The 14,569-nt window shown below is 35.9% G+C and overlaps 1 protein-coding gene across 1 annotated transcript; it reads left to right on the forward strand.

Moving 5' to 3' along the window:
* The first annotated feature begins 1,127 nt into the window (after positions 1-1,127).
* LOC113039869 (NACHT, LRR and PYD domains-containing protein 12-like) lies at positions 1,128-12,117 on the forward strand. Its single transcript, XM_026198001.1, has 8 exons — positions 1,128-1,232; positions 2,298-2,466; positions 2,567-2,752; positions 4,333-4,467; positions 5,223-7,010; positions 9,917-10,087; positions 10,426-10,599; positions 10,684-12,117. Exons 2-8 carry the CDS (start codon positions 2,312-2,314, stop codon positions 10,871-10,873), a joined length of 2,799 nt encoding a protein of 932 aa, XP_026053786.1. The 5' UTR covers positions 1,128-1,232; positions 2,298-2,311; the 3' UTR covers positions 10,874-12,117.
* The last annotated feature ends 2,452 nt before the right edge of the window (positions 12,118-14,569 follow it).

The following is a 14,569-nucleotide window of genomic DNA, read 5'->3' on the forward strand; positions in this document are numbered from 1 at the left end:
ACATTCAGACTGAGAGCAGCATCTGCTGGGCTGTATGTGAACAGCAAGTGTGCTACAAAAACCTACAGATGTGTTACTGGTGATTAGTAAACAGACAGTGAACTCTAATATAATAGAGCTAGGGCGCCACCTAGTGCTGCTTTTCTTTTATTTTATTTATCCCTTTTTATAACCTACGTTTCCAGCTGTAATAGTTTCATTTGAATTACGTTTTTGAATTTAACTTTAGAATTTTAAATATAACTAAACCTCACTAGCCAATGAGTAACCAGCTCCCATGTGTATGCACTTCCACAATCGAAAGTAAAAACAGAAAACGGGCTACACTTAGGACTAACGACAGGCGTTTAAACGGCATTTAAAAGTAGCCTATGTACTTATTTATTATTTTTTTTTCATGATCTATATATATTTCTTTGGAAGTGTTATGTATGAGACTATGGGAGTTTGTTTCTCCCGTTCTTGAATAAATCTTCTCTGTTCTCTATTTTGGGGATTCCTGGTCATTTTTGCCAGTAATTCCCCTTCGTTTATTTTTCTGTTTTCTACTTTTTTTGGTGGATTGTTTGGAGTGTGTGTGTGTGTGTGTGTGTGTGTGTGTGTGTGTGTGTGTGTGTGTGTGTGTGTGTGTGTGGAATTTGTAATAACCTTTTGTGTGTTGTATTTTCATGCAGGAGCTGAGGGTGTCCTGGTGCTGTGGTACTGGGTCTTCGTTCACCTGAGAGTGCCGTGTTTCACTTGTGTTGTGTGGTGGGGTGTAAGTATGGGGTGTATTTGTGTGTGTGTGTGTGTGTGTGTTTGAATGGTGTGAATTATTGATGATACTTCTTTCAAACTGTTTATTGTGGTGTTAATGACCTGTGCTGAACCAATTATTCTCTGTTCTATTGAAAGGGTGTGTGTTTTATGGAATTTTGAAGTTTTATTGAATTAATAACATTAATTTTATGGGGAACTCAAGTCTCAGACCATTTCTTTGTCAATGACGAAATAAGCTGGCTTCTGAATGGCCGGCAACCGCTTCGGCACGAAGACGTGTTTTATAATGTTTAGCCTATTTGGGGTTGGCCAGTCTGGGGTGCCACCCCTGGCCATCACTTAGACACGCCCCGTCTGCTCGCGCTTCTTTCTTTCGGTTTCATTTCTCTGTGTTGGTCGTTGAATAATTTCTTCTACGCGGAGTTTAAAAGATCAGGACACAGTTTAAAGTACTACTTTCAACAAAATATCAGGTAACTATAACAACAGTGTAAATAACTTATAATAACGCTTTCATTTTCGCGGAAACAGTAAACTTAAAACTAGCAAAGAGCACATTATACATTTACAAGACTGATGACGCACTTACAGGTTAGCGTCGCAAATCCTCAAATCCTATTTTTCATATATATATATATATATATATATATATATATATATATATATATATATATATATATATATATATATATATATACATTTATAACACTTGTTTGCATTATATTAACTTTGCATCAAATTACACACACGAAACAAATAACGGTTTTTAGTGCTAATGCGCGGGTGTTTCATAATGCACTATGATTGTGCTTATCTGTCTCTCATTTTTTTTCTTTTATTGAAAGTTGTGAAAACACTATCGTTGAGTTTTTCTGTTTCTGTTTGAACAAATGGGAATGTAAAACATATATTTGTGGCACTGCTCAAGTTAACCCAACTATGGCGACTTCCGCTTCTGAGAAACACGGAAATGTGAAAACGTGCGTCTCAACGTGCACACTATTCATCCTAAATTCAGGGTTGCCAGGTTTTCACAACAAATCCTGCCCAGTTGCTTCTCAAAACTAGCCCAATCCCGCCCAATCCTAGCCCAAGACGTTAGTCTTTGCATCTTTGAAGTCCCATCATATGACCACTTTAAAATAAAGCGTGACCATTTAATTAACTAGTTATTCTGACACATTTTTCAGTTTCATGCATTGTCTATCAAATATCTAAACTTAAAAATTTAGTAACAACATTTAAATCATTTGTTTCCTGTTTTTCTTCACTGCTATATCATCCTAATTGTGTGATAATGAGGCATAATGAACATCACAATACACTGATTTACAGTAGTTGAGCCGAGATGAGCCCAGATGTAATAAAAATATGGATAATGACTTCCAAATCCCTTAAATAACAGAAAATGTTAACATTTTACATTAACCTTTGTTAGATTATATCATGATCTCTGTCAGATATTATTGTGCGTTTATTGAAACCTTTAATTGGAGGAAGTCAATGTTCCTAATTCTGTCTCATTTATGTTTCTAAAGACTTGTCTGAAATCATGGATATGGAGGAGGAGTCTTCTGCTAGAAAGCATCACTATGAGATCAGAGAAGAGGGAGGTGCACTGTGTCCCAGCGGTGTGTCTATGAAGAGTACAAATTCAATGAATCCACCCAATTATTTCAGAACTGGAGCTGTGAATCCTGGAGAAATGTAAGTAAGATATTTTTTCCAGTATTGGAGACAAGAACCTGAGACATCAGATAGACATAAGAAATAATATGATTGCTTTGCCTGATCTCTGGATCTTTAGGAGACAAAAGAGGATGATATTTTTGTCTGAAGTCATGGATATGGAGGAGTCTTCTGCTAGAAAGCGTCACTATGAGATCAGAAAGGAGGGAGGTGCACCGTGTCCCAGCGGAGTGTCTATAAAGAGTACAAATTCAATGAATCCACCCAATTATTTCAGAACTGGAGCTGTGAATCCTGGAGAAATGTAAGTAAGATATTTTTTCCAGAATTGGAGACAAATGAGTTTAGTTTAAACACATATTAACGTGTGCTGTTCAGGTCTCATCTGTGCGCGTGCTATCAGCCCCCGGGTGATGACGGAATAAATAACTTCTCATATTCCAGCATAAGTCATTCACACTGAACAAGAGAGCATAGTTTGTCCAGGTTTTTTTTTTCATCGTTGTTATTGTAATGTCTGGGAATCCATACAATATTTGTATGCCTATGTAAATCCACCCTATGCCTTCAGAACTGGAGCTGTGAATCCTGGAGACATGTAAGATATTTTTTCCAGTATTGGAGACAAGAACCTGAGACATCAGATAGACATAAGAAACAATACGATTGCTTTTTCTGATCTCTGGATCTCTAGGAGAAAAAGAGGATGAGCAGAATTTTTCTTCTGTTTTTATTCCAAGTGTTTCTAAAACAACAACAACAAAAAAATACTTACATTAAGTCTTCTGTTAGAACTAGGGGTGGCACTGTTCAACTTTTTACGGTTCGATTAGTTTCATGGTTTTAGAGTCACGTTTTTCGGTATAGTTCGGTATGACAGGTAAATATAAAAAAATAAGAAGATTCTATCCAACTACAAGCAACAGCACAAATAAATACAAGAGTAAAGGTACAAAAAAATTAAAAGTGATTTTCAGTTTTTTTTCTTTCTTTCTTTAGGTTCTGTAGGTCTAACATTCGTTTTTAGGTACAGAAATTGAATAACGGAATCAAATGTAAAACAGCATTGACTATTGGACTGTATAAATTAAAGAGTATTCTTTATTAGAGTTACAAAAGCTTTTTAATTAAGAGCAGTGAGTGATTTCTTTGTTGCTGTTCGATTAATATAAAGACTGTCACTTTAAGAGAATGCACTGATCCAGCAGGCCTACGTTCAGCCGGCTATGTCTGCTGATACTTACCTTTTGACATTTTTTGTCTGAATTTGTCCATTAAACACAATACTTCAGAGAGATCTTATATTTGCTTGCGATCTGAGGTGCGGGTTTGGACGCTTCGGATGAGTGTATGCACAAATCTTCTCACTGCACTCTCGAGCTCGCTTCCTTAGGCTCTTAAATGTTTAAATGAGTTTAGTTTAAACACATATTAACGTGTGCTGTTCAGATCTCATCTGTGCTTGCGCTATCAGTCCCCGGGTGATGACGGAATAAATTACTTCTCATATTCCAGCATAAGGCATTCACATTGAACAAGAGAGCATAGTTTGTCCAGGGTTTTTTTTCCATCATGTAATGTCTGGGAATCCAGAATGCCCATCCATCAACAGAAACATATATTAGCTGAATCCTGATTGTTTTACGTCCTACTTACAGCAAACCATATTACAGGTGCTTTGTCAGATTTAACTTGAACACAGTCCCAGCGCGTGCCGAACTGTGTGTGGAGAACCGAACGGTTCAGGTGTTTTTTCAGAGAACCGTGCCACCCCTAGTTAGAACCGTAGCTGTTTAACATTTTGCCGTCATATTTGTGTGCCTATGTAAAGTTGACTTTATTTGCACATGCAGTGTTTTTTTGTATGGTGTCTTATGTTTTCAGAAAAGCATATGAAATCATGAATATGAAGCATAACTCTCCTGCTAAAGAGCGTCGCTGTGATAGGAGAGAGAAGACAACAAATTCATTGGATCCACTCTCTAATTTCAGAACTGGAGCTGTGAATCCTGAAGACACGTGAGATTATTATTTCAGTAGTTTCTCTTTACCTCTATGAGAAAAGAGGAGGTTATTTTTTTCTGTTTCAAAACACAACTGAGTGGATATCTGTCACAAACATGCAATATTAGCTATATTAATATTTATTAAAATAAAAGATTTCATCTAAAGCCATGCACATACATAGATAGATCCCAAGTGTTACTCAAGCACCTTTCAGTTTGGCCTTTGACTAGATACGTGCATGTTTTACAAATGTAACCTCCAGATGGCACAGCCTTCATAATGAGTGACACAAAGCTATATCTTCAGCATTAATAGAAGCAGAAAGCAATGTGTTTGTCACTGCTATGAAATTAATTCATAAAAAACTGCTAGCCTATCTTCAGCATTAATCCTCCAGCAAGCATAAAAACAAGCAAGCTGGTGTAAAACAGCTTCACGTAAGGTTGCAAATGCCACCAAAATGAATAAAAATGCCCACAAAATTCAAGATATAAAATATGACTGTATGAGTGAATTGAATTAATATTTGTAAGATAGACAGCTGAGTGTCTAGAAAGACTTCAAATTCAGTGGATCAAGCGCTGACCGCTGGAGTCATGGGAGATTTTTCCTGTATTGGACAAAGAGTACATGATTATTAGAGAAAAAGATGTGCAGTATATTTGTGTAGCATGTCAGCATGGTATAAACCTAAAAGAGCTCTGTCCTGTGTGATGTGAAATGTAGAGGAAATGCTCTAATTCCTCTCTCTTTTGATGGGCCTGCAGTGGGGGAAATGAAGTTGTCATTAAAACAGTCAAAGCCACTCACAAAACCAGAATGAAGAACAAGTATGAGCGCTTGTTTGAGGGAATCAAACTACAAGAGAATGAAACCCTCCTGAACAGCATCTACACACAGCTCTACATCATTGAGGAAGAGAGAGAAGGACTTAATGAACAACATGAGATTTTACAGTTGGAGAGCACAACCAGAACACAAGACACTTCAATCTGCTGCAATGACATCTTTAAAGCCTCATCTAAACCAGGACGTGAGGAGAAAGAGAAAATAAAGACTGTTCTTACTAAAGGCATGGCGGGAATTGGAAAAACATTCTCTGTGCATAAGTTCATTCTGGACTGGGCCGAGGGAAAAGCCAATCAGGATGTAGATTTCATGTTTGTGTTTCCGTTTCGAGAGCTGAACTTGATTAAAGATGATGAGTATAGTCTTCACAGACTTCTGCTGGACTTTTATCCTGAACTTCAAGATCTGGACTCACAGATTTACGAGGAGTGTAAAGTTGTGTTCATCTTTGATGGTCTGGATGAAAGCAGAATCACACTGAAGTTTTCAGATGCTCAGAAAGTTTCTGATATAAATGAGTCTTCATCAGTGGATGTGTTGATGTCAAACCTCATCAGAGGAGATCTGTTCCCCTCTGCTCTCATCTGGATCACCTCCAGACCAGCAGCAGCCAATCAGATCCCCTCTGAATACATCAACCGTCTGACACAAATACAGGGATTTGATGACCCTCAGAAAGAGGAATATTTCAGGAAGAGAATCAGTGACGAGCATCAAGCAAACACGATCATTTCACACATCAAAAGATCAAGAAGTCTTCACATCATGTGTCACATCCCCGTCTTCTGCTGGATCTCATCCACTGTGCTTCAAAACATCCTGAAACAAGATCTGAGTGCAGAAATCCCTCAAACTCTGACTGAAATGTACATCCACTTCCTGCTGATTCAGATCAACATGAAGAACCAGAAGTATGAAGAGAGAGATTCAGAAAAACTCCTGCAGTCCAACAGAGAAGTGCTTGTGAAACTTGCTCAATTGGCTTACAATCAGCTGATGAAGGGCAATGTGATGTTCTATGAGGAGGACCTGAAAGAGAGCGGCATAGATGTCACTGAAGCATCAGTGTATTCTGGGATTTGCACTCAGATCTTTAAGGAGGAATCTGTGATTCATCAGAGGAAAGTCTACAGCTTCATTCATCTCAGCTTTCAGGAGTTTCTGGCAGCTCTTTATGTGTTTTTCTGCCACATACACAACAAGAAGGAAGTACTGAGCACATTTTACATATCCAAGCAATTATCATTGTACATGCTGCTTAAAGCAGCAGTTGATAAAACATTGCAAACTGGACACTTGGATCTTTTCCTCCGCTTCCTGCTGGGCATCGCACTGGAGTCCAATCACATACTCTTACAGGATCTACTGAGTTACACAGAGGACAGCAATGGGGCCTATGATTTAATCGCAACATATATTAAAGATACAATTATTGGTGACAAACAACTGTCAGCAGATAAATCTATCAATCTCTTCCTCTGTCTGTTGGAACTGAATAATAAGTCTCTCTACAGAGAGATTCAGAGCTTTGTGAATTCAGATAAACTCTCATGGACGAAACTCTCTCTCCCTCACTGCTCAGCAGTAGCCTACATGCTTCAGATGTCAGATCAAGTGCTGGATGAACTGAACCTCAAGAAATTCAACACATCAGATGAAGGCAGAAAGAGACTGATACCAGCTGTGAGGAACTGCAGAAAAGCCCTGTAAGCATTTGATATTGGCCTTTTTTTATGAAAGGAAGTCTTAAAATGGAATCAGTTGTAATCTCAACATGATCACAGTTTATCTCCTGTGTCCTTTCTAGGCCCTGTTTACACCTGGTATTAATTATGTGTTTTTGTCAGATCAAAATGGACGACACGATAAATGGTGGTCAAAAACCTTTTGATCTTGTCCACTTTCAAGCAGAATAAAATAACATATGATATTTAGGGTCTTAATGAAAAGTCTGTAACATACTTAAAATTTCTCAATGGTAGTGTAAAAAACATTTTTAAACATGTCAAAAACAGCTCTGTTCAGCGACCCATTTCAGTGCATGTCCCTTTAGTGAACGAACTCCATCGCACACCTGTAAGTAATAGGTGCATAGAAAAATAAGACCTGGTAGGTCGTGTCAACATATAAGGAACTCCCGCACACTATCTTAACTTGCAAAATAAATATTTAATCGCACAACGTTTCGGTCACACGACCTTCATCAGGAGTATACAAATGTTCAAATTCATCTCTTTCAAGATTAACATATGACCAATTAACAGAGCTCCATCTGCAAATAATTAAGCTCATTGGGAATACATAATTAGCACCACATCATAAACAGTTACAAATTATTATAGTTACAACAATCAAGATCCCCCTATAGGTTCTCAAAATCATCCAAAAAACACATAATCAACACATCGTCATCAAACAGCATCAAATTGTAATTCTAAACAGTTACAACTATCAGTCAGGCTCCATAGTCACTCAAACTCATCGTGAATACATAGTAGAAACAAGACCTCATTCAAAACAATTGCATGACTATAACATTACATTAAATAATGCTTCATCGGTCATACCCATAGGTGATAAAGTTTGAAGCGTGTAAATCCAAAACAGTTCACGTCTCTGTAGAAGTAATTCAATGTCTCCACCTCTAGGTGGCAAAGTTACTTTATCAATCCCAAAAAAGCGTAAAGAGGTTACATCGTGATTCAAAGTTAAAAAGTGTGCTGCAACTGGATAATTTAGATCTTTTCTTCTGATCGAACTCTTATGTTCACTAATTCTTTGTTTCAATTGACGTGGTGTTTTTTCCCACATAGCCTATACCACAAGGACAACGGATCACGATGTAACCACTTTACGCTTTTTTGGGATTGATAAAGTAACTTTGCCACCTAGAGGTGGAGACATTGAATTACTTCTACAGAGACGTGAACTGTTTTGGATTTACACGCTTCAAACTTTATCACCTATGGGTATGAACGATGAAGCATTATTTAATGTAATGTTATAGTCATGCAATTGTTTTGAATGAGGTCTTGTTTCTACTATGTATTCACGATGAGTTTGAGTGACTATGGAGCCTGACTGATAGTTGTAACTGTTTAGAATTACAATTTGATGCTGTTTGATGACAATGTGTTGATTATGTGTTTTTTGGATGCTTTTGTTAACCTATAGGGGGATCTTGATTGTTGTAACTATAATAATTTGTAACTGTTTATGATGTGGTGCTAATTATGTATTCCCAATGAGCTTAATTATTTGCAGATGGAGCTCTGTTAATTGGTCATGTGTTTATCTTAAAAGAGATGAATTTGAACATTTGTATACTCCTGATGAAGGTCGTGTGACCGAAACGTTGTGCGATTAAATATTTATTTTGCAAGTTAAGATAGTGTGCGTGAGTTCCGTATATAGTGCATGTCCCTTTAAAAGCTAATTTGCTCTGCTCATCCCGCTGCTCTCTTCCATGGGGTGATGACCAATTCTCTTTGATTCTGTAAACTGTAGACACATTTGTCGTGGAACTTGCTAGCTAGCACATTATTAGGAAAGCTGATTTGCAAAGATTCATTAGCTTCAAAAATAAAAGTAATCATCTGATCAAATATCGGAAGTAAAAAAATAATAAATTTATTTGTCCCATATTTTATAAAGGCCAACACATATTTGAATAAACAAATACGTATTTTGCACTGTTTCTAATACTAATAGCAATTATAATGAAATCAATTTCAGCCCATTTGAGCGTGTTTGCATTTTGGCATCTTTGTTTCCATTGTGATGGAGTTTCCAGAATGCATGCCGTTAAAGTCCTTTAATGTGAGCACAGCAGGTGCTAAACCTGCACAGTTTAAAACATCTAGAGCTCACATCTGACCTGATGTAGGGCTGAATGGGAAGGTTATCAATGGATCTATCTAGTAACGATGAACAGACTGATTGAAGAGAAGCATTTCAGTTGCTCATGGAGGACTGTCTGACTTTAAATTCTGTCATAATTTAACCAGGTTGTTCTAAACCTGCTTAAGATTCTTTCTTCTGTTGAACAGAAAAGAAGATACTTTGAAGAATGTGGGTAACCAAACAGTTTCTGGTCCCCAATGACTAATTCATATAATTTATTATTTATATGAATCATAAATAAATACATAGTAAATAATTACATATATCATATACAATTTGGCAATTTAAAAAGTAAAAAAGAGCTAATTATTTAGATAAAAATTAGACAAATCCTTACATAATAATAACATCCTAATGTAAACAAATGAATAAAATATCATCCAGGTAAAAGCTGCAGATTTGTCAAAAAAAGAGTAATAATAATTAATGATTAAAAAATAATGAAATTTAAAATAACAATATTAATGTTGAACTTGAGCATGTTTTCTCATGGTTTATTGTTGAGCTATGAGTTCCTCACAGACCAAAATGCATTTTAATAATAGGTGTAAACAGGGCCCTAGAGAGATCAACTATCATTGTGATAAATGGTGCTTTGAAATGTTTAGGACAAAGTAACAGTTGTTAATGGTGATCAAATGATTTTGCATTTATCCTATTTAAGTGGTATTCTGCAAAGTGCTAATTAAGAATTTCCTGTTCTTTTTAGATTGTCAGGTTGTAATCTCACTGATCAGTGTTGTGAAAGTGTGGCTACAGCTCTAAAATTAAATTCCTCATTGAGAGAGCTCGACCTGAGTAACAATGACCTGAAAGATTCAGGAGGGAAGCTGCTCTTTGATGCACTCAAGAGTCCAAAGTGTCAACTGGAAATACTGAGGTTTGTTTGTCAAATTATTTGTATATATATTTTATATATACATATTTTTTTTAACCAACAGTATATAGAGAGTATATGTTGGATAAGAAGTGGAAAAGTGGCTATGTTCAAAGATACTGTTATTTGCCTAAGAACATAATTTTTTTCAGTATTTCAAGTCTACAGTTTCTAAAAATATTACAGTATAATTTACAAATATTTTGTAATGTCACAATTCAAGTATAATATCCAATAAATTTTGAGCAGATTTAACTAAAAGTCACACAACTCACTGAAAGCATTCTAAATGTGGTGCTTACATAATGGTCAATTATGTAATCATTTCATCTTCTGTTTAGATTGTCCATCTGTAATTTCACTGATCAGTGTTGTGAAAGTCTGGCTTCAGCTCTTCAATCATCAAACTCCTGTCTAAAGGAGCTGGACCTGAGTAACAATGACCTGAAAGATTCAGGAGTGAAGCTGATCGCTGATGCACTGAAGAGTCCAAACTGTAAACTGGAGAAGCTGAGGTAAATTTGAACTATTCATTCATTCATTCATTCATTCATAAACAAATAAATATGTATTTATTCCTTTAATGTCTGTCATTGTAGATTATCTGGCTGTATGGTGACGAAGGAGGGCTGCTCTCATCTGGCTTCAGCTCTGAGTTTAACATCCTCCCATTTGAGAGAGCTGGATCTGAGCTACAATTACCCTGGAGATTCAAAACTCAGTCAGGAGAATCCAAAATGCAAACTTTGGTATGATGGGCTCTTTTTAATTAAATGTAGTTTTATTTGATTTAATTCATGAAGTCTAAATTAAGGGACTGAGATAATGTTGGGTTACATATTGAATGACAGATAAAATACATATTTACATGTCCATACAAATAGCATAGATCTTCTGAAAATGTGACTCTAGCAGCAGAAAACAATCCAATCAAACATTTACATAGCCAATGTTTTTCTGTTAAAGCAAGGGTAGGCAGTTTCTGCGTTAATAGTATACTACGGAATTACAAAAATAAAGCATGATTTTCTGCAACCTTTGCAAAATTATGACTAATTTAAAAATGGTTGATGCCCAAAATGACAGATATGGACCAAACTGTTCAGAAGTTAGGTAGGTGTTGCTGTGCTAAAACTGTGCAAGTTCCTTCAGGTCCTGGTTTCTAAAACATAAAATAGGACTGAATAGCATTGTGGACATATAGTCTCACATCCATTTTGGTGTGCACTTCATCAAAATTGATTGATACACTACACAAGAATGGTGTGGTCTATGAAAAAATCGTTTTAACTTTTTGCCAGTGTGGTCTGAATATGATCTCAGCCAATGTTGGTGAAAAATGATGTTCACACTTGGCATCATTTTTGACAAGAAAAAGTTGACAAGGGTACTTTTTTTTTAGTAAAGAAAAAAAAGCTGTCAGTGTTATGGTTATAAACAGCAGCTGAGGGCATCTTTTGTTACTATAACAACAGCCGCAACAGTAGCCTAGTGCTGTGTGGTGTGGAAATGTCCAGAAAGAGGACTTTACCTCTTGCAATGCCTTTTGAAGTTAACAGGGAGGAGAACGTTAGTTCACAGCAATGTTTGTGGGTACAGGATGACATACGGGAAAGGAAACCATATGTTGGTTACAACAGTTTAATCCAGGAGCTCCGGTTGGATGATGATGCATGGTTTGCGGCATATTTAGATGAAACAAAGTTTATCTACTGGCACCTTCTAAATTTTTTCTTGTTGTTATGTAAACAACAGGTCTCACTTCACACTTGTCATTGGTCAGCTGTCAAAAAGGCACTTGATGTATGGTGTTTTTTTCTGAAAAGTTTAACTTTTTTCAACTTAAAAAGACGCTCTGAGCAGAAAAAAAGACACCGGCGGTGGTGTTTAAAAAAGTATACTTTTATGATAACACCGATTACTCCATAGGATTATAATATAAAAAACCGATGCTGGCAGCTTAAAAAAAAGATGCCAAGAAACCATCTACGGACACCTTGGCAATTTAATCACCATTGGCTAGTAAATATGTTGTATACTCGCCAGGGCTGATATATTTATATATGTGTTCGTAAAATGGCACAGTTTTATTTTAAATAACTGAAAGTACACTCTTAACATCAGTCTGTCAAGCATTATAATATGATAATCAAGTATTATTTTGTAGGGGAATTTACAGTTAAAACCCAAGGACCAGATATGTCGCAATGAAGACCAGGACTCAGAGATGAGTTCAATTAATAACAATAATTTTACTTGAAGAAAATAGTTTGCAATTTCATCAGCAGAAGTCAGCTTCAACACTCTCGAAGGAGTTCGCAGGCCGCGCCCAGTACAATACAAAATCAACCACAGTTATACCCTGACAGAGGATACTAATTGCATCAATGCATGAGTCAACAAAATTCTGATTGGTTCCAAAACCTAGATAAAACTCTCCAAAGACGTATATCTGATATGCTGGACACTGGCAGTTGATTGTTTGTCCTGGGACTGTCTGAGCTTCTCCCTGTACAGACAGATACTAACACACGTACACAGAGAACTTATCTAAAATTCAAGGCTTTCTAGCACTGGCAAGTGTCTTATCATTACGGTTGGATACACACACATAATATGTGGACATTAATCTTGAGGAAAAGAAATACAGCACACATAAGGTTACACATTTCACTCTTGCTATAACTTGATTAATAGTCAAACAAGAAATCATGTAATAATATAATATAATATCAGTATGAAGGATATGGCAACTCGGCATCCACTCCTTCAGTCCCCCGTTTTAGATCAATGTGGGGTCTAATACCCCACATCTGGTCTAATAAATGAGGTCAGGTGTAGTTGTGATGCATGCTAATAATGCAGGCTGTTTGTCAACTTAAGCAGGTGCATATACTTAAGATCTCTGGTACTGTCTGACATATCTAGTAATAAACACATTATTTTGTACAAAATACTTCCCATATACATTCTTATTTCCAATATACATTCATCTACTTACTTAATCCCACAATATCGCCACTTGCACTAGTCTTTCTTCACATGTGAATCATTCTGTGTGTCCCTCTACCTGGAAAAGTGTCCTCCATCCATATATACTTTCATCAACCTATCTTTGTAAATACCTCTCTTCCTACTACAGCTACTTCACACTTACCCTCTAAAACAAAACATTTATCCAACAGCCTTAAGACAAAATTTGCATATTCATTAACCAGATTTAACAAATCATTAAAGAAAAACGCATACACTATAACCAATTCAAAAAAAAATTTAACCCTTAAGAAGGATATTTGTCTTATTTGTTTTTTTTTTTTTAACATGTCTTATACAACTATGATGAATTTTAGTTAATTTGGTCATATCGTAAAATAAACTCATTACAATAAACGTATATATATTATTCTCTGGAAGCCGGCTAAATGAATAACCACTGTTATTGCATTCCTGACATATGTCAGACCCTCAGTCACCTCACAGATACCAAATACAGACATTGCTTATAACCTAAATCCCAGTAAAGATACCCTTATTTTATGAAAATCTATCATTTTCCCGATCAATGGTACAATTATAGAGATTGAATATCCATTTTACCCTTTCATTCCAAACTTGGTGTTAAAAACACAAAAATAAACAAACCAAAATAAGCAAGATCAATATTGAGCCATCTTTAAAAAAAATAAAAATAATCATAATTTCCTCAAACCTAGAGCAGTTCCTAGTTTATTACTTAATAACCCTTTTATTAAGTTTTACTTTCACCACGAATCCAGTTGCAGTCATCATAGTTTACATGCTGTTTAAACATACATGAACCATAAACCTAAATTTGTCTTTGTTAACAACATTTGATCAAATTACATTTTTAAGTATTGAAGTGTCTAACTTCAAAAATACAACTAACCCGTCCACTTATTGTCATGCATGTATTTTTATACCATGACATTACTGTTAACCATACTCATTGCCTTTTTATGACCTTTTTTTTTATGCAAATCTTGTCAATTATCATACCACATTACTGTACTCAGACTATATTAATGACCCATTCAGAGGCAAATCATCAATACTTTCGTATAAAGTCAATTTAGTTCTCACTGTTTTTGTCAGTTAGAAGCGTACAGGTCAGCTACGTGATCAATGTCTTAACAACCCTCGTTCATGTTTGTCATTTGGCAGTGATATTTATTTACTCAAAATAATTATAAACTGAAAAAGAGCACACAGATTTCCCAATACTATTACTAAATGAACAATACTATTACTTAGTTCTAAACGCCCAAATATTTATTAAAGAGACATTCTCAGTTTCTGTAAATCTGTAATTGAAACAGTATACATTATCAAAAAGCCCTGTCAGTGTTCACAATATTAATTTGATTTGACCTGACAGGTGTTCATAAGCAGCTCCATAGAGCCTATTACAATTGTTTTGTTCAAACAAAATTTATTATTATTATTTTTTTGCTGTGGCTATTTCAA

The sequence above is a fragment of the Carassius auratus genome, chromosome 22 (assembly GCF_003368295.1).
Source record: "Carassius auratus strain Wakin chromosome 22, ASM336829v1, whole genome shotgun sequence".
In the NCBI taxonomy this organism is placed as follows: domain Eukaryota; kingdom Metazoa; phylum Chordata; class Actinopteri; order Cypriniformes; family Cyprinidae; genus Carassius; species Carassius auratus.